This window comes from Aplidium turbinatum, chromosome 17 (assembly GCF_918807975.1).
Source record: "Aplidium turbinatum chromosome 17, kaAplTurb1.1, whole genome shotgun sequence".
NCBI classification, from domain to species: domain Eukaryota; kingdom Metazoa; phylum Chordata; class Ascidiacea; order Aplousobranchia; family Polyclinidae; genus Aplidium; species Aplidium turbinatum.
The window spans coordinates 17,791,127-17,818,454 of NC_137488.1; the positions used below are offsets into that span (position 1 = coordinate 17,791,127).

The following is a 27,328-nucleotide window of genomic DNA, read 5'->3' on the forward strand; positions in this document are numbered from 1 at the left end:
TCTTAGTATTTTCATCACGTAGCATCAGCAACAAATAACTACAAACAATTTAAGATTAAGAGTATAAGAAACTAATGCTCACCTGTTCCGAAACAACCACAGTAACCACTACACAGAACCAGAGCTCAAAAAATAAACAATTATTTTAAACCAAATAAACATGAAACTAAGCACTCATAAATGTTGTGACCTGTAACCAGGGCCGGATTTAGCTGATGGGGGGGCCCGGGGCACTTTTAGATCGGGGGGCCCCCGTGCAAAAAAATTTTTTGCGCCTACGGCGCGAAAAACCGTCTCTGTGTCTACAGTTGCATTAGTCCAGTAGGCTACTGCACAGCATTTTGCAGAAACTTTAAAGGCCAAACGGAAAAAAATAACACAAAATCACATTTTTTTTCACATAGGGGGGCCCTTCAAAAGTCGGGGGGCCCGGGGCAACTGCCCCCTCTGCCCCCCCCTAAATCCGGGCCTGCCTGTAACACAAAAAACTTAATACAATAATTAGCTACGCGTTCATTGTTTGACATCTTAAGCCGTCGCTCATAGCTTTGTAGTCCTACAACAGAGGTCAACCTTTTTACTCCAGTTCATGCTCCAGTTTATTTTTTGTCGACTTGATAAAAAGATAAGTTGTATTTTCAAGTATTTTCGGACTAAAATTTGTTGCATTTGTTGTGCAGTATATCTCAATTACAGGTCGGATACCAGAGACTTTAAAATTTATACAACTATATTTTTGCTTGCGTATTTTAGCAAGGCAAAGGAGAGATAATGTTCGCACATCATCATTACCATTATCAACCAATTTTGATTATTAATTGTTATATTGAGGATATGGTCTGTTTGACTGTCGAGAGCGAAGTCCCTCTCCCTCCCTCGGGGACCAATGAGTTGACAAAGTTCTAGTTCAGTCATTTTATGCGACATGATAGCCCTACAGTTCTACACCATATCAAAGTAATTATCAGCGTAGCTTGTAATGTAGTCTACAAAAAAGCCACTAAAACGTTTATTTTGACATGGAGTATACTAAAAAGATTTTGAAAGTTCACTAATTTAGTTGAGATTTTTCGAAAGAATCTGGCTTGCTAAATCCGTTTTTTCACATTTATTGAATGTCTACAAACTCTAGCTGGAAAGAAGTCACGTTCAGCAATCCTAAGAAATACGCAGTCTGCAAAGTTTTTTTTTATTGCAAAGTCACATTTAAAATGCATTTGACCAAGCAGTTTTAAAAAGATGTAAGCAAGTATAGAAGCTAGTACTCTTAATGTGGGTGTTAGTTCTACTTCACAAAGTTCGTCCTTTGCACATTGATGCAACGTTTGCAGACAATGAGTTAACATAAAAAAAGGATTTTGGTAGCTGGATCTAAGCGCAGAGAGAAATCTTTCAACTGGAACCATATTTTCAGCAACAAGCAGTTTACGCTTATTTTGCTCACTTTCAAAATAGTGTGGCTTGCATTGGTAATGCCAACTGCAAGTGTTGTGTCGTCTGACAAACTACAGAAGCGCATTCAAAAGCTGGAGATCTTTTCATCAGAATGGGCATTGCTTTGTCATTTTGTGTCTTAGCAGTGATTGTTGCAATGGTGCCAGTTGCTCAAGGTTAGTATAGTAGCCTATAGTTGTGTTTTGAACTTTTTTAAATTATTACTGAAACGCAGAAAATACTGTGACAAGCAGCTACGCCAAGCTCAATAAGGTGTTAAAACCATGTGATGTTGATAATGTTTAGATAGCTTAGGAGCAATGGTTGAATTGCTAGATTACTTTGCGTGAAAAGTCATCATCGGTTTGTTCTCCTCAAAGCCCAAAATATAAAAACTAATACCTTATTATTAAAATGTTTAGCAAACGTATCGACAAGCATACTGATTCTATCTTCAGTGCTAAAAACTGAATGCTGTGCATAAAAAACAATTTACAGTAGAACCATTCAGGGACGCTGCTGCAAAGGAAAAAGTGCTTCTTTCATTCTTATCAAAGCAATGTCCAGGCAGGAAATACACAGTGCAATGATGTTAACTCGTTCGAGACAGGCATTCCCTGTTGAACATGCAGACAGATAACAGATGACTTTTCTGATGACTTTTCTGACAGATGATAACACTTTGGAAGAGAATTTTACTTTTAAGTTTTTAGATCATCGGATACAAACTGCATCTGCTTTTCACTTATCCACCACGCTAAAAACTTCATTCTTTGATTGATTTGAAAAATGTTTTACTGTATTAGCTACATAGGAATAATGGTTTGTATGGAGACAAGTTAAAGTTCTTGTTTGAATGCAAGCGTGCAATGAGGAGTAAAAATTGTTTGAATCACAAGTTGGACCTTGTAAGTTATAGGCCTATAACAAGAATTTTTGTCCAGGATGATAATGGTCTATTACTGCTTTATTTCACCATTAACTAAATAAGCCATATTTTACATTAATTAGCCTTGTGATGTATCCTATCCAGGAGCAGACAGGACCTTTTGTAAAAGTAAAAGAATTTTCAAATAGGCTTCGCACCAAACAAATTCTATAATGTTTGTACGTTCGTGACATCACCACGTGGCAATAAACGCAATCTTTTTGCAAGCAACTGGGCTTTGTGTGCGACAATGAAGTATTTTGTGATTTCACACAGGATTATGATCGACTTGCAGGTGCATTCTGTATGGCTGCTTTGAAGCTTGAGATTAAAAAAGCATTAAAATACCTTCTTATGCTGATAAAACATTTCGCAAAAACTTTTTAATGTTTGGCTTTCAACCAAGTTTTTTCTATCTCACCTATTTTGTCATCCAGACGTCATTTATGAGATCAAACGTTGATTTTGCAAATCTATACCGCATTGTAAATGATGGCCTATGTTATGGAAATCAATTTATCAGTTTCATATTTAATTGAAAAGGTTTAGTCTGACACTTGAGTAATTTTGTCATGTTTTTTCCTCCCTGGTAAGAAAACTCTTCCAAACTCTTCCAAACTCTTCCTCCCTGGTAAGAAGTAGACTGTAGAATACAGCTTTCTTTTTATCTGGTTAAATTTCGCTTTTAGCAGCATAATCGTTGCTTACTTCACAGTGTATACTCTACCTACCTGCTTTAGCCTGATGCTGCGAGTTCGCTGTGGTAATAGCGATTTGCACTAGCTTTCGTAACACAGTATCCTAGTTATGTGTTATGGCAAACATGGCAATTATTTTGCAGCACAAACATGGTTCTTATAGTACAAATGTGACCATCATTATCCAGCCGTTCATATCTTCCAGATACAAACCTGAAACAACGACACAGCTACAGCTAAAAATAAATTTTAATAAACTTTATCAAAAATTTTACCATCCCTTTTCCTCAAAACAATAAGGCAACAATTGAAGAAGTTTATCAGGATTTGTAAAATCATATTTTTATCAATAAGTGCACTTAGATTCACCATTTTACATTGTGAAGGCTATATAAAAGACACAAAGTTTTGCAAAGAGGCTTATGAGTAAATGAAAATGATTTTTTGCTTGCGATTTTGAACACCCATTGCTTAATTATTGAATGTTGTAAAGCTTGCAACCAATGAGGATCCAATTAAATTAAACATTATATTTTGCCTAAATAGGCACCAATGTAAGTTTGCAACCGAATGATAAATGGAGCAATTGGGGAATGTGGAGTTGGTGTTCTTGCGATTTTCACGTTAAAGAACGGAGGCGAAGTTGCGATAAATCCGTCGCAAAAGATAACAAATGTATTGGACATGAAGTTGAAAGGATTCGGTGCGATGAAGAATGTAAGTAAACAAAGTATAGCAGTAAATAAACAATGTATGAAGTCTAAGCCGCCAAAGCGGACGCAAACTGTTAAAAAATTTAGTTGAAATGAAGCATGTAATAAGATTCACATTAAATTGCTGTCTATATTTTGCTGCGTGATTGTCATGTGTTGTTGGTATAGGCTATAATATTCTTTAGATTTTTTTTGCAAAAACTTTGCAGTAGTTGTTTTTTTTTGTCTTATTCAGTACAAATTTAAGGTTTTGAATTTTCTGTGGGCGCTGAAAATGTCAGAGAACTACTGGTCTGAGATAAAAGGCTGTTTATGATGATTGATATTAATGTTGTTCTTCTAATAACAAAATTACCACTGGTACTCAACTTCCTGGTGTTTAGGTACGAGAATAAGAACGATCCATGAAAGTTTTGAGTTCTTATACTTCAGAGAGATCTTTTTAACCCACGACGAAGCTGAACTACATTGCCAAAGGATGAATGCAACTCTAGCGGTGATTAAAACGCTAAAAATAAACTCGATGATTTCAGAAAAAATACGATACTTTCATCGAAGTAGGTTTATTTTGAAATTATTTTTTCCCACAAATTTTCAGGTGTTGTTCTCCCCAGTGGCGGCTCGTGGTCTCAAAACATGGGGGGGGCTGCATCAACCAGTAGGCTAACCTAATATAAATAATTATAAACCTGTACCGGACTGAGTTATAAATGCACTGAGTTAGGGTTAGTAACACAGTAATATGTTCTTTTAATTGGCTGTCGTTTAATGTTTTTATCATTTAAAGTAAACTTTTGATAATGGCTTGAATTTGGTCAAGTTTAGGTGGTCACCAGATGGAGCTAGTACTAGTTTGGGACTTGGTGTTAACTTAGTTGGTTAGATCTATGCTTGTGCTTACCAACGATAGCAAATTTGTTGAAATTGAACAACAAATGAATAAATGGGAGACAATTTCCTTCAGGTGTTTTTCAGTGCATTTCCACCCCGTACTTCCTCTTTTATAATAGTCCATTTCAACTATGTGACGTCTCATGACGTCATCATCCCAAAAGGACGAATTGTGAAGAGCACCAATAATTACAGTAATTGGCTTTCCTTTACTTCACATCAAAACTAGTCTGTCTCAGTGACTTCTCAAAACACAGATCAAGTAAAGTAACCTACGATCCCTTCACCTAATCACCGATAGCTTCCACACGCTTACCCTAAAGATTTACGAGAACCAAAGTTGGAATCCCTGACCAGGGTCTGTTCTATTTGCAGTCCCTACAGCGCTTGTTCAGTGACACTAAAAAACTTTTTTCTGAAAAACCTACGTCATAAAAAAAAGAACAAGCAACACCGGACCTTCAGAATTTGCAGACCCAAAGTTGCCAATTAAATTTTGTAACACAATTTTTTTTTTTATTACAAAAAAAATTAATATTAAAAGTTTTTTTAATTCTTCAAGCGAAATAAATTAAAAAAACATGGCAAAACTATCTATATGTAATATAATTCACATATGCACACAAATGTTGGGGGGGCTGCAGTCCCGCAGTCCCTTATGACGAGCCGCCACTGGTTCTCCCATCTTTTATCCTGTGTTTTTGTAGCAAAGTGACTGGATAGTTTCTGGTTGAAAAGCGCTTGTGAAAATAATTAAAAAAGGCCCTTTTCGTTATCTAATTGTTGAAATTTCATTAATGATTCGTGTAACGTAGTCGCAAGATCGACTATTGCTCAAAATGGAACCAATAAACTTATGACTGCCAAGTATGTAAAAAGATCATTTTCAATCATATGTCTTACATTAAGTATAATACAGTGATAACAAGAACCACCGCCATCTGCTAGTGTCACCTATTATGCTTTTCACCGTGGACTGCCGATATGCATATTTATTGTAGATAATTTGCTGTTAATTGAAATGTTAATACTGTTTCGTATCTATTATGATTTTGAGCAATATATTTTAGTAAAATTTTAGTGCATTATTGCAGTAAGTCTGAAGTAGTTTCAACATTGCAGAGAAGTCAGCCAAAGACAGACAATATCACATTGGCTTGAAACAACAGGGAGTTGGGTGGAGATGGTCGGATGGAACAGTGGTTTCCAATCGGGCGAAAGAAAATGAAACTAAAGAAATGGACAAATTTGAAATGTGGACCGAAAGAAAGAACTACATGACAAAGCACAAGTGCGCTGCCATGTCGAAATCATATTGCCGTCACATACCCATCGGAGGATATTTTGTCTATAATTGTTGGGAAAAACTGTCTTGCGCCACCAGACGGCCGTTTATTTGCCAACGAAAAAGTAAGCTATGGACAAAGTTTACAACTGAAATGTTTATTCTTGATTGTTGGTTGTTTGTTGTGAAAATATTCATGAAGTAAAACTTTCACTAACGAAGCTTCAACACAGCCTTCTTAATTCTTCAGTTGGATCTAACCGCAACGTGAGCACAAATAAGACAGTGAGTCATCTTTCGAAGATAGAGTTACGCAGTTTAGTATAAATGTATCCATAGAATAAGCTTTTCAATACTATTAAATTACTAAAAAAAGTAAATTATATCATGGAAATATTCTTGTGTTAGCTCCTAACGCTTGAATCTGTTCAAAAGAATCTGCTAAAGACAAAAAACGTTATAAATTTATTTCAGCAATCCCCCCAAATACTCAGAAAGGTAGCGACAAGAAGAAGCGACCTTATCCATGTGCAAAACCGAAATGCAAAAAAGGTATGCAGAAAATTTGTCTTTGTTGCGGTAACCTTTGTCTCTTGTGGTTCCAAAGAAAAAGGCTGTCGAATTGTATGTTCACTGATAGGCTACGTACAAAATCTTGAGCTTATTTTATAAATTTAGCTTGTATTAACTCTCCCAAACGTCGCATTTACCTATGGATATCTTCTTTCTGCAAACTAATACCGCCCAGTAGGACTAAAGCATTTTAATGTAGAATGTTTATCTATTGTGAAGCGTTTCATCCTTGCTAGCCAAGAAGTATTATATTTGCGGAATAAGCAAGTTATTGTGTATAAAAATATCAACCGAGATATCACCTATTAAACTGCCTTTCGATTGTACATTAAGTGATCAAAGTAACGTACTCGGTCGTGGATTTATACGTTAAAATTGTGTTGCAAAGCGCTAAGCTGAATCAATATAAAAATGACAAATTTTGCTCTCTGGGAGGCTGCTGCTGGGGTAAATACTTGACAAAAAGCACATAGAAGTAATTATTATGTAGATATATTAATAATGATTATAACTATATAATATAATATAAATGATAATAATAAATATGATTACAATTATGTTTTGTGCAGTGACTTCCTGCCCGTTGTTGCCTATTTATTACAATGGTGTCAGCGATCCACCATACGGAGGCTATGATAGGTTCCTCTCTGGAGACACAGTTCGGTTTTCCTGCCCTTCGGACCAATATCAATTGGTGGGAAGTGAGGCCGTACGTTGTTTGAAAAATGGAAGTTGGTCAAATGATATTCCAACTTGTGAAAGTAAGTATCGTTGTCAATTCTTGCTACTGCACATTAGGGTGCCACAGGCGCCCCTCAAAAATTAAAATTGCGTCCAATACACCTGAACTTTTTTTTATATGTGACACTTGGTAAAAAAAGCATATGTGAGAAATTTCAATAAGTTTTGATAAAATTTGGACGTGCAGATTAAGTTTAAAGTTTTTAAAGGTAAATTTTCACAATTTCAATAGTAAAATCCTCTCTAAATCATCAAAACTCAGACATTTCTTCTCAGTTACGGAGTATTTGAACTTCGAATACTTTCTGGTGAACTTACTCACTAATTTACAATCGTACAAATCATGTGTCAATTGTATATGTTCAACAATTTATGAAAAATGCCTAAAAATATGAGGTTTCATGCATTAGACAATTCTTCCCGCTTGCTGGCAAGCAGATCAACTTCCTCGTGCGATTTTGATGTATGAAAACAACCTGATGCGCTGTCAGAAAGAGTTTGAAAATTGCTTTTAAAGCGTTGACATATGGAAATGTTGGGTCCACTGCTGCTTTCTATTTTGAGTTCTTCCCAAACATGCGTCAGTATTATCTCCCCAATATGATGCCTGCATGCTGCCCAAAGTAGGTCTTTTCCAAGATGATCTTGTGTTTGGATACAGGCCGCAGTTTTGTGGCCCGTATTGCTACTTGTGGTGTCAAACACCATTGCAGCAAGACATGCAGTACAGTTCTAATTGTTTAACAATTCCATGCTTGCATTGGCTATTTGCTTTCCTTTTGGATCGGATGTTTGTGCAGGCAAATAAGGAACACCAAGCAGTTTTGAGCCTCCAATACCTGATAGTAATATCGGAAGCTTATCAACTTGCTTATTAGGGTTTGTTAGTGACTCCATCATTTTACCATCCCAATGAATGGTTCCAACTTCAGGAGGTATCCAACCTTTTTTAACCGCTTCAGAAATATTGAAAATCGTTTCAACTCTATACCTTTGAGCCGTCATGTGGTTTAAGTTTACGCGAATAGTTTCACCAGAACAACTCTTGATTAACGAGTGTAGTGTTGCAGATAATGCAGTTGGTGTTATTCTGTTTAGTAAACTTGTGGCCACTAAACCAGGTGATCGTAAAATGTCGTGTGGTACAAATATTGCGGTACCGGTTTTTACAACTCGACGGTGACTCCTTTTACTTCCTGTGGATGTAGAAGGCTCGGCAGTGTTAACTGCAGTCACTTCATCACTGGTATCATCGCTAGAAGAAAGTAAAATGTTACTTTTGTTGCTGGATTCAGCCTCTTGACGTTTTATTTCTTTTTCTTTCCTTTGCACTTCTGCTTCTTTTCTAGAATGTTTTCGTTTCAACATTTTACGCAAAGCATTGTCTCTCCCTGCCATTGACGCCTCTCTGGTAGTTTGCATGCTCCACAAAAATGCTTTATCTTCCTCAATTGACATCTTCTTCATTACATCGCGAGGCCAGAAAGGAAAGGTCAATTGAATTTCTTTTTAAATTCCTTAATCCTTTCCGATTGCTTTCCATCACTCCTATGGAAGTATTCGATCTGAATTTTGAAGATAAGACTCATTTCATCTCGAAAAGATTGAATTTTTTGAGGCATTTTTTTTTGGATGAATTGTTGGAATATTAGCTTTGTAGTAAAACGTTAAGATGTCCTTCACTGTCTCGTTTGCTGCATCTACTGATATTTGGATTTTCCTTTTCGTGGGATTTTGAGATTCAAGCTCCTGCAGGCAAGAAAGCTTAAAATCACTTGATGATAAGTTGGCAGTTTACTTCCCTTGATTTTCTGATCATCTTTCGTTGGAATAGTAGAAAGAAGAAGATACTGTTTCTCAACATTCTGAGACTGGCTGTTCATTATTGTAATACTAACCAGACCGATTTGTAAAAGCACTACCGTATCAATTATCATTAGTAGAATAACCTAAAAAACAATACAACCATAGGTTTTGCAACATTATTAGCCTTTCCTGCAAAAAGCGAAGGTAACATAACCCTTTCTTTCAGTAGGCTACCTGCCTTATCTTTGCTGTCTGCTATATTCTCCCAGATTAAGTCACAACTTGCATGGGTTTAATACTAAGCTTTCCTGGGCGCTGCAATACTGATTCAACAGAAGAAGAAATACTAAAGCCATTATTCCAAGACCCTGAGTAAGGTCAAGCCAGCTATGTTGATTCAATGTTGCAAGATGGTGAATCAATGTAACATGCGCGGAGCTGTCATGCTTGACCTCAATTGAGATCTTGACATACTGGCACTGGTCTCCTAACCTAATTCTTGAATTTACCTTGTTTCAATGTTGAGAAAAAGATGAGAAATAGCAAAAAAACTGATGTTCAAACTAGGGAAATCCCCTAATTTTACTGTATTTCAGTTTAGACTTTCGTTTTCAATCTGCACATCCAATTTTTGTCCAATCTCAATCAAACTTTGCAAAGTGCCTTAATATGTGAAATGTCACACCAGAAAAAAAGTTCAGGTGATTTCGACCACATGAGGGCGCCTGTGGCACCCTACTGCACATGTGTACAATCGGCTGCCGAAAAACGTATAGTTGATTGGATAGTCTTGATGGCTAGCATGAAGGCTATACCACTATGGTTAACGAATCGCAGTTGCTCACTATTCTTAATGACTAAGCCGCCTTGTGCTGACTGCCAGGAAGAATGTTCCTTTCTACATATTGTGAAAGTAATTTAGCTAATTTACAATCTTTCTGTTACTTCAAACATAGGTTACCAGATGAACGTTTTATCTCTTCATTTCTTATCATTAAGCATTTGTAGCTCTAAGCAAGTCATTATTCTTTTCACGTTGTACTAAGGCTACAATAGTTTCTTCCCAATTCATTTTCGTGTAAAATTATTCTAAGTGCTGAAAACTGCTTAACATAGTGGCTTTGTTTAATCGAGTCCAAGTTAATGCTTAGAAGGAAAATTTAGGAATAAATAGACGAAAAGACCATACAATCAATCTTTGTGTAGCTTTATGCAAGAAATTAAATGCTTTGTGTTAAGACACAGCCGCGTGATCTTTATATCATACTGTATGCGTCAAGTTCATATCTTTCCAAAACCCTTCCTTTTGTCCCCATTTTTTTCTTTCGATACATTCCAACTTTTATCTTTTTTTTATAGTTTCCACAGACTGTGATTTTTCTTTCGGGGCAGAACGTCTTTGTTGGTATTCCCACCTGGATCAACCCAAAAATTCCTTGCAAAAGTGGTATGCTGTGAGGACACGGGAAAGACGTAAGCCATTAATTAAGATTTCAGATAATAAATCACAAAATATATCATGGTAAAACAGGTAATACCTGATCACGTGTTAAACCCATTGACGATTTTTTTCCCTTGTGTACTCGCTACTTGATTGCAAAGTTTCGTTTGGAATTCGAAAAAAACTCAACCAAGGAAAAAAACAAACCAAAGTGAGTGACCTGATTGTCACTGATATATGAGAGAGAGAAAGATGTTTTTTTTTTGTCCTTCCAGCACGAGACAAATTGAGTAGTTACACAATAGAACACACATGATATTCTGGCACTGATGTATTATACTATGATATACTGGCACTGGTACTGATATAACACTGGTATAGCAAACAAAGAAAACTTGTAAGCTCGTAGAAGAACTTAATTTCTTTTTAACTCTTTTGTAATTTGATTGATAAATGTAATAAATTTAAACTATCATCACTTGTCATGAAAAGAAAACTGCTTTTTTGAATTTTGAACGAAACATTAGAGCAATTTTCATATCTTGAGGCAATTACGCTGCGTACGCTTGGAGAGTTCCCACCGTCATTCAATCTCCATTCTTCACGGCAAAAGAGAGCCCTCGCTGTCTCATCTTTAAATACAAGCTTCATCTTGATAATCCATGGTTGGAAGTGAGGGTTGGAAATCACACGTAAGACGGTTGGAAGATTATTTATACGTTTGGCATGACACTGGACAAAAAACACAGTTTGTTTTTGTATTCCACCTGAAATAACGATTGCTGCTTTTGTCGTACGAGACAGATTAGCCAAATTTCCGATCAGTGATGGAAATCTAGGTCAGGTTAGTTTTACTTGTCATTGAATAGCAGGATCAGTAGTATAATAGTATATGAGTATATGTTAGATAATGATCTTAAGGTTTTGGTTTTGTTGATGATATTGTAACAACAAAGAGCAAACATTTTTGAAGTACTATAAAATATTGGGCAAAATGGTTGAATGCAATTTGCACAAAATCCAATTTCTGTTGCATACTATTCATTGTCACACAAATTTTCAAGGTGGATGCGTGCTGCCTTTGAACGTCGCGGAGATTGGCACAAAGCTCGCATTAACATCAATCAGACAAAAACAAAGATGCGCATATCTTTTCATGCCAAGTCAGGAGGAGTGTTTCTTGATGATATCAAATTGCTTCTGCATGCTTGTCGCAAGTATACCATTAAAACGGGTACAGCAATAACAACTATTCACTATATCTTTGTCGCTCTACAACAGCAAGAGGTTTTTCAACGACTAGCCTATGCTTTTCAACATAATCGAACCGATAGCTCAATGGGTTAGCGCGCTTAAAGATCAAGCGGCGCTGGTTCGACTCTCGGGGTGTGCGCTTGAGCAACACACGTTAAGGACTGCTCTCCATTCAGCGGCATCTAATGGATGAAATAATTCCCCGGCAACAATCGGAAACTTCACTCTGTCAATTTCAGTGACCAAGCCTGTATCAGTGATTCAAAGCCTTTATAAGTATGCAAAACTGCCAGGATTAAGCTCTGCAAGAAGCTTTCCCAGTCCCAGAATAGAGATTCAATCAATCAATAATATCATATTGACCTTATAAGTACAATTTTTGTAGCCTACTTTTACACATCATACAATTATAAGTACAATTGTACCAAACTGGTGTGAATCTTTCTGGCATTTGCATCTTTGCCTGAAGCCTTTATGCTGTAAAGTCAGTATAAAGTTGCATACCTTAAGATTTTGGTTACACAACTTTTGCAGTTGTGATTTGCCACACTTATGGTTGAGGCAACGCATTGGTTGTTGTAGTTTTAGTTTTGCATCTGCTACAAAGTCGTATCTCCAATTTCGCAAATTAGTTTGGTAATTTTAAGTCTATAAAGATTCTTTATCCATGGTTTTATTAAAAGATAGTAATAATAATGGTATGGTTTATTTGTTGTCACTCTACAATAGCTAAGGTCTTCTAGGGACAATGCTCATTTTTATTTTATATCAGGTTTACGATGTCATCACATTATACCCGATTTATTCTCATTGCGTTATGCAAGAAAGAACACAATCGGTACCGTTTTTAAAATCTTTGGTTTGACCCGACCTGGAATCGATCTGTGATCTACCAGCACTACAGTCAAAAGCGAAACCACTCGGACTCTAAGCTGGTTCGTTTCAAAAGAAAGGTATGTTTGCTTTTATTCTGTATTCTTTCATTGAAATCCTGCTTCCAGACGCATATTGTAAGTTATAACTTTATTTGGAGTGAAATAATTTTTAAAGTTTTCTTTTTTAAATTACATGCTTATGCTTGGCCTGCAGTCTGCTGACAAACAGCATACAAGTTTTTATGAATTTTTTTCAGATAATGCTTCAGAAGCTGACACGTTCGATCCTTCGAGAAAATCTTCAAGAGAAGCTGTCGGTAATGTTGTTTTTGTAGATTACTAAAATCGTTATGGAAAAAATTAAGCTCGAATGGAACCGTGCAAAAAAATTTAGTTTCTGTAAGCATATCAACAAAATTACATTGCTAACGATGGACATGTCCTTAGCTTCTTAGCGTCCCATATTATGTTCAACAACAACATACTGCAAAATTTTGTTCAAACAGAATGCGACTTCGAAACTTCTGAAAAACCGTTGTGTGAATACACCTTCAGTGGTGGTGTACGATGGATGAAGAGAGAGATTTGTCGATGCAATAAACTGGGTAACCCGAACCAATATTTGAAGTATTTTCAAAGTGTAACTTTCGTCCAGTAAACCCAAGCTTATGAAAATCGTTGTCAAAAGAACCGTTATGACCGTTGCAACTTCTGCTTATTGTGGATAGCTTGTAAACTTTGTGATAATTGGACCAAACTGTGTTAGGACTTTAGTTGTAAATTTATAAAATTAACTTCATATAACTCACTTGTACCGAGAGTATAGGCCTACACATAAAGTTGTTTTAAAATTCTATAGTTTACAAACAGGTATTTCTTGTTATTAAAAAGATCTATTCTAGGTCACGTGGCACGGGTGTCAGTGTATGGGGAAACCCCTTCTATTTTGCAATCCCCTCCTTTCAATACAAGGCTTCAAGCTCAGTGTCTCCGTTTTATGTACATGCTGCAGTCTCCACGATTTATTGCTTCCAAGTTAATAGTAAAACTTGGAAACAAGAGGTAGGATCTTGACGAGTTCGATTCTGAAAAAGTTGGTTGTAGACTGGGTATGCTAAGATGTTAACCTACGCAGTAGCGTTGGCAAGGGGTCCAGGGGGTACTTTTGGATCCGGCCCGGAATGATTTTGGGGGCCCGGAACCTTTCCAAGGGGCCCGGAAACTTCTAGAAACCATCTCGTATTCTTTGGATACAGTGCATTTTTTAAGATGTGTCTTAATTTGTGGCCCGAAGATTTATTTGATACTTGGCCTAAATTATCCTCTCAACGGCCCTGAGTCTACGTATTAGGGATGTTTATTATGCATAGTGAAGAGGGTGAGATTACGACACTTTATCGGATGATAGTCTATACAACCGACACTTTATAGAAAAACTAATTTTCGAAACGATGGTTTATCAAAGCAACGAAGGCGTGTTAATTGAAACAGAATTTTGTTAAATGACTCTCTTATGCCCAACAACAAGGAAGACATAAACTTATGATAGTTTGTGAAGTAAACTCCATTTCCGATAAACTGATAAGTAACAACAGATGTAGTTTAAGTCATACCCAAGTAAATTATACCGATCAGTGTATCTGTAAAATGATCTAGGCAAAATTACTTTGTCTTGTTTCGTATTGTGTTTTCACATACTATTTTGACTGTATTCGAATTTGATGGAAACTATCACTTTTTTGCTTTGAAACTTCTTCCGTACCTTGCAGCTGGATACCACCAACATTACAAAAGGACAAATGGTTTATTGCTCAAATCAATGTTACGGAGAACCCCCAGTACCAAAGAATTGAATTTATTGTAGTTGCCGGGACCGCTACCGTTGATAACATCACTTTAGACGGCAAAGCTTGCGGTATGGTCTGCTGATAAGTTTACTGTTCATGTTCAAAATAGTAATGTAATACTACCGTTATACAGTAGTTTACTTATTGTCGTTCAACAACATTACCAGACTTATCTTTACTGCGTCATACAAGAAAGAATAGAATCAGTACCACATATAAAGTATTCGGTATGACCCGAGTTGGAATTGATCTCAGGTCCACCCACACAAGAGCCGAAAGCGAAAACCACTCGGCCACTGAGCTGGTGTTCAGAATAGCAATGTTTTGTGTCAGATGGTAAGGTAATAAAACGGTTTAGCTTGCCAAACCGTACCAAGAAGTAAAATTATTCAGCTTTTTTTAGCTGCCATGGAGAAAGAAAATTCCCATAGTTTTTGCAAGACGACTACGTGTAGTTTTGTGCCATATATACCACAGCAGTTACCTTATTCTCTTAACAGATGACAACACGAATGCTGAAGTAAAAAGCTCATCCAAATATGAAAGTCAAGCTAATGTCATTGAAAATCTTGCAAAAACTTTGTTCCGAGTTCGATCAACTGAAGGCATTGGAGGTAAAATATGTCTGCTGATGCTTCATGCAGTAAGATATTACTTTTTAGTCTGGCTTTATGAACGAAAAAACTTCTAGATCAAGCGGCGCTAGTTCGACGAGTGTGCGCTTGAGCGACCCATTCCAAGGACTGCTGTTCATTGAGCGGCACCATTTTAATTCAAATACAACAACACATCAACAATAAGCGGAAACTTCACTCTGTCAATCCCGGTGACCGGGCTTGTATCAGTGGTTCACAGCCTCTACAAATCTACTTGTATGCAACACTGTCAGGGTTAAGCTTTCATAGAAGCTTTCCCAGTCCGCGAATAAAGTTTTAACTAAATTAAATGAAACAATTACTGGGTGAAGCCAAATGACAAGGATGACCTGACTGAGGTTAGAGATTGACTAACTTATCAAGAAATAACTTTGTTTCATAACTTTAATTCCAACACGTTTTTCCAGAAAAGATTACAGAAGCTCATAAAAGTATTCTTTTAAACATTTTAAAAATGCTCTTCAGACAGTAGCTGTCTGTTCAACTGCTAAGACATGATAGTGCATCAAAGTCAATAATCCTACTAATGTATGAAATGGTTTCAAAATCCAAATAGTTTACGGTTCGTAGCTTTCTTAACTATTACATAAGCTACTTCTCTGAATGAAAGTGTTGAAGTTTAGGCTTTACAACTGTACAAGCGATGCGAGAGTCAAAGCAATTTTGAAAGACAATTCCGTTCTTATTTTTAGACAATTATATCGTAAGATCAGTGCACGTTTTCGAAATTAATTGTTTTTGCATTTACAGATGTCAAGTCTAAGAAATTGCTACAAGACTCATTACCATGGTACAGCTGGTCTAAGTGGACCCCTTGGAGTGAGTGCACTGGAGATCCGCCAACCTCAATTCGGCGGAGATATTGCTTAGGTCCACTTATGGATGTAGTACAATGCAAAGGACATAAAGAAGAGACAAACAGAACAAGATGTAAGAAAAAGATTTTACTCTATCTTGCCTCACTACAAGCGTATGCTGAAGAGCGGTTTCGATTGTAAACGAAAGTTTTTAGGAGCAGCTAACTCGATGAGGGCTGTTACTGAAGTATGAAAAGTAATTTTGTTGTTGTTTCTTGTAGTCGTTTAATGTCTATTTTCATTGCAATTTATACTGTATCTTGCTTTCAAAGGTCCCACTGAAGTGCATTTGTATGAAAATCATGAGTTTTTATTCTACAAACATTTAACATTATCACACAACAAAGCCATGCGTCACTGTTGTAAACTTGGTGGAACATTGTTGAAGATACGCTCCGAAAGTCATCACTATGAGATACAATCTATCGTGAGGAAACAGCACGGTCAGAGGGATAGATTTGTTTCTTTGACATTTGATTTTGATTTTAATCGACAGCCAATTACTTCATGTAGGCCTAAGTTGTTTATTATTCACTATAACTTGAAAATCACTTATCACTTCATGCTGACATAGATGATAAACGGTCATTTGCAAATTGGGTTTGTTTTGAAAGCTAACAGCTTATAGTTTGTTATTAAAAAACAGTAATATTGCAATGGTTCAAAAAAAAGAGCCTTGTGAAACCCCACATAAAATAGGTTCAAACTTAGCAATACGATGGTTGATATACATACAGATGTTTGGTGGATAAATGATTAGCTGCTGAATTTACAACAAAAAAATTTTCTGTGAAGAAGGGAGCGTTTTTCCTGCCTATCAGCACAAGGCTGAGTACTCACTAGTACAGCGAGCAATTGTGATTCGCCAACCATAACGGTGTAGTTTCCACGCTAGCCATTTAGACCATAAACTATATGTTTCTCGGCAGCCGATTGTAGCAAGAATTGACAGCGATAAACACAACGTTTCGCCCATAAGGCTGGGCTCGTCAGTATCGCACCACTAAGTCGTACCACAAGGGTATTCGAGCCCAGCCATGGGCGAAACACGGTGTCTATCGCTGTCAATTCTTGCTGCAATCCGCTGCCAAGAAACAAAGAATTTTTCTGTTTTCCTATTGAACCGTTGCGCACGGCTTTGTGTTTTTATGTCATGTACACTAAACCAGCAGTGCTTCCTGCTCCTTTTAATTGTTTGTTTTTTACAGAGTATTCAGATTACAATCTTGCGTACCACATCGGATTAAGACGACATGGTAACGCTTGGAGGTGGCCCGACCTCGATCGCGTAAGCAGCTTGATTCCAAGGTACACTTCTGTTGTGAGGCCATATGAAGCTTGGGCAAACTCTTGGATGAATCAACGTTATAAATGCGCTGCTCTGTCATCATACGAATGTCGTCAGAATCTTCGATACGAGTATAGTATTGGGCGTTATGAAACTTGTTGGATGAAAGTTAACTGCACAAGTCAAAGATCATTTATCTGCGAAAGAGGTAGTGTGGCTACAAGAGAAATGTTTTGAGCAGTTATTAGTTTGTACCGGTACTTGCTTTGTTACCACTCTTTGCAATAGGCTAATTGTACCGGGTTTTGTAGCGCTATTGCTCGCTGTGTCAGTTGTTATTAAATTGCTTAGTCATCACATTTCCATTTTCATAACACGTGTTGTTTATTTGAATTTATTTCCCAAAATTCAAACCATTGCTCTTTCATTCGATAACCGACACTATGTGGCTAGAACGCGATTCTACGGTTGAGACTAAATAAACAACAACAGCCTTCCACTAATATTTCCACAGTCGATTATTGAAAAATATTAATCCCGTCGATGGGCAACCCTGGTCACGATGGGCAACCCTGGTTATAACCTTAGCAAATTCTGTGTTCAATGTCAATGCACAACAAAGTCCAGTGATACCAATCAGCAAGTCATTGAAAATTATATGTTACAACATGGTATTGGTATTATTTGGACTTTTCCCAAACACAAAATTTCCAGCCATTGCATCTGTAATGGGACTTCTCTGTAGCATCGTTTCACTGGATCTATAGTTGTTCTCTATATTTACTTACCTACCTTATTATTTTTGTATATATTAATAAGTTTTACCTGTAAATTAAAGTGATACGAATCACCAATCTATACGCTTACAAGCTATTTTATTAAAGTAATGATCTTAATATACCAACAAAGTTTTCCTGAATTCCTTTCAAGTGCAAATGCTGTCGGATTTATTTCAAAATACAGAAACAACAATGCGATAAAAGTTGATATAAACATGCAATTAATAATAATTGTTTAGCATACAATCCATGCTTGCTTGCCAAATGCAAGAATGGAGGTTCTTGCAGGCTGGACGGAGATTCATTCACTTGCAATTGTACACTGGATTTCTTCGGGAAACACTGCGAATTCAGTTCGTTTTCTATATTTTGTTGCTTTAAAAGATAGCACTTATGTAACAAGCAATCGCTGTATTGATAATCGAGTTATTGAAATTTATTAATTTGGTCAAAACAACAATCTCTTAGCTGTTGAGAACTATTTGGCATGAATAAGTGGTGCGATACTGATGAGCTCAGCCTCATTGGCGAAACACGTGGCTATCGCTGTCAATCCTTGCTACGCTCGACTGCCGCGAAACAACATCAATTACATTGCATTATCAAGTGATTGGACTGAAAACATATCTTTCTACTGGATGTACGGTAGGCTACATAAAATTCAGTCTCTCATAATGAAATAAATTATGCACTTCTGAGATATTTAATCTTCTAAATTTTTTTTTTTCTTGAAATTTGAAACATTTTTTTGAAACATTGAAATGTTTTTTTTTTGCGTATCAATCTATATTTGGTGTGTTGATTTATGTCATATATTTTGACTTAGTTAGTCAGTCGTATCCAGGCTTACGCCCTGTTGAAGATTCCCAATAACCCGTTAAGTGCATACCGGTAACCAGGAAGATCGCTCCTTTTCAACAATTAATTTCCCGCCACTCGAGTTACTGTGCGCTTTTAATTTAGCGACTCCCAGCATTTTTCATCGCATCATTGCTTTGTAGAGTATTAGGTAGTCCACAACGTAACAAACTTTTGTTTTATATTTCTTCGTTCTTTTTGCATCATTTTGTCGTTTTGGCCATTCCGGAAAAGTCAATATTGGATTATTGTTTTCTAATGTAATCGCATTATCACTGCAATTGTTATTGGAAACAATGTTCCTCGGTTTCTTCATAGCGCTGTTCAGACAAAGCGAATAGAGGGAAGAGAAATTAAAAGTGCCGTGAATAGCTGCGACAACGAAAACCACAACAGCAGCTGTCTTACGCACAGCAAGAGCGACTGTCTCCGACGACAGTTGTTGTCATACGTGCTTGACAGGGTGGACAGGAAGGCAAGGAAGTCAATCGTTGCGTCCACCTTCAGGCATGCCTTTAAGTGTTTTACCAAAGACACAGCCGCATGCTTTTGAGCGCTGACGAACAGGCAACCTTTCGAACGCTGAGCCAGGGATCTCGCGACCCGGCTATGCAGCGACAATATTTTGACTTCATTGACATTGATGGTAAATTCGTCGTCACTATGATTATATCAGTTGGTTGTTGCATGCATCGCAGATTAGGCCTACACATTGGTAACCTCAGCTTGGCTGAATCTTGTTTTTATTGCAATAGAACGATACCCTTGCTTGTCATTGCCGTGCTTGAATGGAGGGGTTTGCCGACATGCTGAGCATTTACCTACTAGGTACGAATGTTCCTGTTTGTCAGACTTCTATGGGAAGAACTGTGAAATCGGTAAGTAAAAATCTTCGTGTTATTTATATGCATTTGCCTTCACATTTTCAAGATAGAAAGAATATGTGTCATAAAGTTTGCTTTTTGCTAGTTTTTTATTTTCACTTTTTGTTTTTCTGCTATGTAACCTTTTATGTAAGACACAATATAGCAATCGCAGCTACCCAGTTGTTAATGCTAGTTGCTGCAATTGTTTAGGCTACACCTGTTTGTATAAAGAAAGCTGAAGATTTAAAACAATTCAAAAGTCATTTGAAATATTCTGTTTTACTAAACACTATGACTAAAAGTATTGAATTATTTTATCACCATCGTCATATACAGCGCCCAGAAGCATAGTTTGTACTGTGGTTGTGGCACTATATACAGTGTAAACGCTAGCCTACTGATTGCTATTATAATTGTTATAACAATTTATCGAACGTCGCTGCGGAGTAGGAGTAGAACATCTGGCTTTGATCACTATGACCTGTCATATATTTAAGTACAGACTCCACTTTCAATAGCTTCGGACAAAATTTTGACCTCACACTAAATTACCCAATCTGACTGCGAGTCTTTAAATATGTCAACCTTACACTGAACAAAATGTTTTCTTTAAAGCTCTGCAAAATGGGATGCCGTACTCAAAACGTATGTTTTGCCCACGCTTAAGTGGCAGCTGTTTTTGCGCAATGCGAAAAGCTATTTCTTACTCTCAAAAGACACAGTCACACAGGTAATCTATACTGTACTTGGATTACGTTTGATCGACTTTGCAGAGTTGCCAATCTTTCGAAAAACCTCACATATGGAATACATGCTGTATAAATCACCAACTCTATCACACGCGAAGTCGGCAAGATATTGCAAGCAGTTCAATGGAACCTTAGCTATGCCAAAGAATCGGTTTGCGATGGACGTTATTTCTAATGAATTTCGGAAAAGAAAAGACGGTAAATATTTCACATTTCACAGCATAATTTCCCGTGCAACAAATGTTTTTTTTTATTATTTTTCACTGAAAGTTTTAATGTGGTGCTGCAGCAAAAATGCAATGACTAGCAGTAGCCTAAATTATCGTGCATTATTCAGTTCAGTTAAGTTGTTTTTGTTTCTGATAATGTGACAACAATACATGTCAACACAGCAGAGGTGTAGAAAAGGGTGTCGGCCATCTTTCATAGTCCATGCCACTGATGCACTTCACACTGCACGATTAGTTTGCCTAGAGTTCTTACAACATTTTTCATTATGTAACTATATTGTGAATACAGCACCTACGTCCTACATAGTTCGTATATACACTAACTAAACTTATTGGTTACTTTTAGAAGACGGCATTTGGTATCACATTGGATTACGCGACAAGAAAACGGGTTGGAAGTGGGAAGATGGCACAAGACCTAAATTCAATATAACCAGCGATTTTCGGAGCATGTGTGCAATGTTGAGACAAGAACAATGCCAGAAGCATTGGACACAATGCTTTAGAAGTTGGTATTGTGTTGAAAAAGTGGGTTTCTTGTGTCAACGAGGTAAGTTCAATAAGTGGAAAACTTATCGATTGTCTAACTCGATGTTAGAGACAAATTGGTATAATTGCAGGGTTGTGCCAGTAACACAGCTAGAAAAAGAATTTTACCCGGGGCAAAAGCAACTGTTCTGGGGTAAACGTCATTTAACATCAATTATAATTGCATTAAAACGTTGTAATATTTTTGGGAGACAAGCTGAAATTAAAGGGTAGGGGGCGGTTGCCCCCCAACTTCTCCAAGATCAGTAAAAATAGATAAACATTATTTATTTCAACTCGTTATGAAATTGGATACAAAAAACACTTTTAGTCTTAAAAAACTTTTAGCAAAAAATAATGCACAGTCTTTTCGGATTGTGACACTCGTTTAAGCACTGTACAATGGATAGGACAGAGAGAATTATAGTCAGTTAAAAAAAAACAAAAAAACAGAAAGTACAGTCTACTTAACGAGGGGGTCATTGACTTGCAGAAGCAACTATTTCAAAATTATTGAAAAAAGGATTTAAAGCTAACATTGTTTTTCAGACGTGAGCGCTTGTTCAGTACCAAAATGCAAGAACGGGGGAATCTGCATTGAAACGGTAGGCAACTCTTCATACAGATGTAAATGTCCTGTTGGATTTGGAGGAAAAGACTGCACAGAAGGTAACTCCTGGTTAGGGGCGGATTAGCAAACTGAACCGGTCCGAGAATTAGAAATAAAAGCGGACTTTTTTTCGGGACTTGTATCAAAGCAAATTTTGTAGCCTATGAGCATAAGCTACAACAAGGTACAGTTTATGCTCAGTTTATTAAAAAGTTCAACCAGCCAGCCGGGAAAGTTCCCGACTTCTCGATGGATAAACCCACCCCCGCTCTTGATGATACTGCAACGATGATCCAATAAAATTGTTTGTTTTCATGCAACGCTGTATCCATAGCAGACATGCGTTGCTCCTCAGCGCCTTACAAATAACACAGTGTCAGGGAAGCGCATGGAGGCGCAACCGAGTACATTATTACCCGAATAGATTCCATTGTTGAGTGCCAAGCAGGAAAAAGATTCAGTGCCATTAAGTTTTTGACATGACCCGATAAGGTATCGAACCCATACCTACCGATTCAGAGGCGGACACATTAACCACTAATCCACTGATATTTTAGTTCAAAAGTTGATGTAAATGCGACAGATTACAAAAATATGTAAAGTGTTGATGTAAAATTTAAAGTTTTTGTTGAAAGAAAGCTAACACGAAAGTTAAAGCTATTATCTCTCTCTATAATAATATATCATTAAAATGAGATCTATAAAAGGTCTCCTTTGATTGACCATTAAAACGTCTCACCTCAATCATGATTAGGTCATGCTGGTCTTATGAACCAAAGTAGTAATGGCTTTACGTTACTTGTTTTTGAACATTTATTGGATCCCTATGCTCTAGGTTAAATCTTGGTTACTTTGTATTTTTAAGAACCATGAAATTTGAAATACTAAACTGGAGTAGCTATCGTTTTCATAGGGCTAATTAAAATTTTTGTTTTCGAACAACCATAGTATGTTCTTTTAAAGTTAATTCATTGTCTCATGTCAAGACATTTTTTTTTTATTTCAATTCCAGTGATAGCGTTCCATGTTTGTTGCAGAACAAAGTCCTTGTGCATCGTTTCCGTGCCAACTAGGAGGCACATGTATTGAGAAGCCAAGGACTATCATGGGGTTTTCATGCTTATGCCCGAATACATCTGTTGGTCGATACTGCGAAATTGGTAATTAATGTAAAATTTGAAAATCGGTCATCAGTCGGTATTAAAATGTTTTCAAAAAATAATTTTGAAAAAGGGTAAATATTTCATCGTCATACAGTTAATCACGTAGGGTCAAACTGGGCCAAGAAAAGCCATTTCTATTCTCCAAGTGATATAATGTGCCATATTAATACGTTTGCTTTGAACTTCACGTGCATGCAGGGCCATTGAGAGGATAACTTGAGCACGGTACCAATGAAATTTTCGGGCTAAGAAGAACACACTATGTCCAAAGAACACGAGGTGGTTTTTTAAGTCCCTGGCCCCTTAATAAGGTTACGGGTCTCTTAAGTCGTCCCGGGCCGGGGTTCAAACGTACCCGTGGACCTCCCTGACAACGCCACTGCATGCATGTACATGAACACTTTACATACGTACAACAACGTCATACCAAAATTGCCGTAGTGATTAAACCTAGGTGATGACTTTGCATTAAACCAAAATGCAAAAATGATGAGATATATAAACGTTAACCTGTGTTTATGTCCATTGCAAAGGTCAAAAGCAGTTTATTTCAAACCGCATTTACAAAATGGGTTGCTGCATAGTTTCGGTCCATCAGTTCAGCACGTTTTAGTACATGAGTAATTGGGTATGCTTCTATTTGAGGATCTTATATAGCATCATTATTCTTAAGATGTGTCCAAGGCTGTTGAGAGGACAATTTAGGCCCGGTACCAAAGTGAACCTCAGGCCCCAAATCCAACAAAACACAAGAAAAATTTATCATATCAAATATAGTTATTACTTTCTAAAGCCTCTACAGCCTGTTTCACCCTAAAAGGAGGATCATCAGACGGTCCTGAAAAATATGCAAAAGCAATAAATCTGTAATACCTGAAAAGATATTAAATATTATAAAATATAAGAAAAGTTTATTATATATCCAAAGAACGCGCAATAGTTTCTTCAAGATCCCGGACTTCTTAGAAAGTTTACGGACCCCTTAAAATTACCAAGGGCCCGGTTCTAAAAGTACCCCCCTGGACCCCTCTGTCAACGCCACTGGATATGTCAGTACGATACAGTTTTAGCATGGCTTGGTATGACTAAGAAACGTATAAAATCCATCAAAGCCTATTCATTGTAGAATTCGTTTCCACAGACAAAAATCCTTGCCTTTCGTCGCCATGTCTACATGGAGGCACTTGTGTTGTGGATACTCGATCACTCTCACTTTACACCTGCCTTTGTCCAACCAACACGGTGGGGTTGAACTGTGAAGAAGGTACAGATTTAATAGTCTGCTTACGAGCTATGTGATTATTTTGACATTGAAAGCTAAACAGTGCTAAAATTTAACCACTGAAATTCATACATTTGACAGCAATTTTGCTGAAATTTTTACTCAGGTTCGCGTCTGGCTAGTAAAGGGATTTTTAGGTTTTATAATTGTTAGAAAAGGGATTTGTACTGAAAGGAAATGTAAACCGCTGTTGTTGAGACTTTAAAGGGCTTGTGCAAGTCAGACTACTGAAGTCGACAAAGTGGAGCTTCTCTTTATTTTAAATGTGTTAGCCTACTTTTATAACTTATTTCATTCTGTTGTAACTAAATAGAGATCTATCTTTGGTGGGCTGTTTAACTGCGTAGACTGAACGTTGAACCAAATTGTCTGGTGGTTTTTCTTTTTTGCGTGTTTATCAATTACTATGTCTGAGTGTGTTTTTATAGCAAGTTTAGTGCGTTTTGCCATACCAGCATTTATATGTTGCAGATCTCACATCTTGTGAAACCACTCAGTGGTGGATGTGGAAGTGCCGAAATGGGGGCACTTGTGTGAAAGCAAAAGATGATTACTCCAGAGATTGGTGTCTTTGTCCATCAGGCTACACGGGACCAGTTTGTGAAATTGTAAGTAGCCTATGTCGGTTTGTTGAATTACAATCACTAAACAATTAACCACTCTGGATCACCGTGGACCAAGGAGAAGACGGTTTGCTGTTTTTTCAAGCGACGAATGGCCCCGTTGTTCAGACTTATTGGACTTAACATGTGTATGTGAAAAAAGTAGGCAAATGTTAGTATTAGGTTTAAATTATCATGTGATCAACTGACTTGTGATTGATGTGAGTGACAGCAACAAACAAACTAACGCTGAGTATCAACAATTTAAACGCGATGATAAAACCCACTGATTAAAACTTCACTTTCAAGTCAAAAGCTTGCTAAGTACCTGAAGGCGTGTGCTGGGTAGGGTAACCTTAACTCTGTCAGTTGCGTCTCTGACGTAAGCTTACTATCAACTACAAAAAATTGTGTCTTCGTTAGTAAAGTTTTGATTCTTCTGGGGTTTTTTTCCGTTTGTGCTAAAGCTACTTCGCGTGATCCACATGACCACTACGTTAATGTACCCAACGTACCTGGTGTTGTTCATGACGTGGCGAAATTCATCAAGGAAAAGATCTGAGGGGTTGCGACTTTGCATTTAGAATTAAAAAAAAAACAATGATTTGTTTATTCTTTTGCAGAAAATCACTAGTGACGTGAAGGCGGTAGTTTAAACTTGATTCCTGGAATGTCTATTGTTCAACTTGACTTTTGATCAAGAAATTGTATCACACTAACTGGAAACTTATATTGACAGTTTTAATAAGAACAATAAAAAACCATTGAATTCAATTATTATACGTTTATGTGGAGCATGTTATTTGTACATAACTCTTATATAATATGATGCTTCCGTGAATAAGCCACATGTATAGTTTCCTTTGCAGGCTTGTGTGACGCTACAAAGAATGAATAGTGGCGCTGTACTAATCATTGTGATGCTTGTTGAAAGTTATTGATCAAATCTTATGGAGAATCCAATCCACGGTTCATTCCAGTCACAGGTGCTGAGCCATAGATGGCTGAGCCGTTGCAAAACACAAAAACTAAAAATGCCTCGTAGTCTTTTCTCATGCTGAGATACTGAAACAAAAGTGGTTCATAATGTAGCCTACTCAGTTGCGTCTCTACACGACTGCATTGACACTGTCTGCTTTGTGATTGTAAAGCGCTGAAAAGCATCGCATTCTGCGATGGATCGTCACCTCAGAGATAACAATGTTATCTCGGAGGTGACGGATGGATACAGCGCTATATAAAAACAAGTTTTGTTATATTGATTGTCCCAAAACAATGCGATCACAATGCCTTTTATTGTTGTGTGAGGCAGCAATTAAAACAAACATTGAATAATATTTTAAGAGCAAAACGGTTGGAACGCCCAGTTCATCTAATCATAAAATAATGAGCCCAAAATGTAGATACTAAGCTCATGTTCAGCAAACGTTTCAGAAACTATACTGTTTTCATCTTATTACAGCCTTTATACATTTATTGCACAGAAGATGAAGACAGTTTAGTTTTCGAAACGTTTGCTGAACATGAGTTTAGTATCTACATTTTGCGCTCTATATTTTTTGATAATACAGTAATTGTTCAACAACCAACTTATTTCCGACTCTTAGTGTGTTATTTTACGGTATTTTGCGTCAGTAGCAGAACTGTGCAGAATTAATGGCGCTCGCAAAGTCGCTTTTGACTGATGTGACTTCTCGGGCTTGCTTATGGGTCACTGCAGCGGCCTTATGTGTGGCCTCACTTTCATATGTATATGTAGCGGCGCTATCTAAGGATGCACCGCCCATACACAGTTGTAGTTAGTGCAGCAACATTCCGAGCGTGGTAGTGCGGTGGGAATGACCAGAAAACATCGTCTATATCCACTATTGATTTTTTTTATTGACTTGTTTCAACTGAGTAGCGTAGAACGACAGAATTCAACCAGAACACCAAATGAAAGCACCAGAGCAACTAACGATTCCACCACCAGAACTCAGTAGCCTAGCCTACAGTACGCTGCCGTTCTACATTGTTAACTTAACTTCAGAAAATTAAGAATGAGTTAGGAATCATGGTTAAAGTTTCTTAGGAAAGAGTCTGATTTAGATTGGGAAAGCGTCACCGCAAGCATTGCAAACGCTGCACACGACCATGTAACTCAAGTCAACACAACGGCAGATCTACGTGTCGATGAAGTACGGTCGGAATGCGGTTTAGACATCTTACAAAGTTTGATTGCTAGATTGAATTCCGAGACGCGAGACCGCGCCAGCAGCGGTATTTGTTTAAATCAAAAACGTTCCAGAACTCGACGCGACTTCAGTGGAGCGAAGCGCGTGACGTCAGAGAGCAAGCTCTTGGGCGCTACACATACGTGGACTAACACAAAAAG

The 27,328-nt window shown here is 37.3% G+C and overlaps 1 protein-coding gene across 2 annotated transcripts; it reads left to right on the forward strand.

The window, feature by feature from the left end:
• The first annotated feature begins 1,504 nt into the window (after positions 1–1,504).
• Positions 1,505–26,804, forward strand: LOC145786942 (uncharacterized). 2 transcript variants are annotated; one of them, XM_082598687.1, is made up of 26 exons: positions 1,505–1,610; positions 3,607–3,777; positions 4,157–4,330; positions 5,787–6,074; positions 6,424–6,501; positions 7,092–7,283; positions 10,429–10,542; positions 11,058–11,202; positions 11,575–11,744; positions 12,897–12,956; positions 13,146–13,244; positions 13,542–13,701; positions 14,409–14,554; positions 14,987–15,100; positions 15,893–16,072; positions 16,272–16,442; positions 17,208–17,495; positions 18,306–18,419; positions 19,680–19,802; positions 20,564–20,737; positions 21,116–21,319; positions 21,847–21,966; positions 22,945–23,067; positions 24,212–24,334; positions 24,824–24,960; positions 25,578–26,804. In XM_082598687.1, the coding sequence occupies exons 1-26, from the start codon at positions 1,547–1,549 to the stop codon at positions 25,608–25,610; spliced, it is 3,765 nt and encodes a 1,254-aa protein (XP_082454813.1). In that variant the 5' UTR covers positions 1,505–1,546; the 3' UTR covers positions 25,611–26,804. The 2 variants fall into 2 exon arrangements, with proteins under 2 accessions (XP_082454813.1, XP_082454814.1); XM_082598688.1 differs by lacking the exon at positions 22,945–23,067.
• Positions 26,805–27,328: the final 524 nt, after the last annotated feature.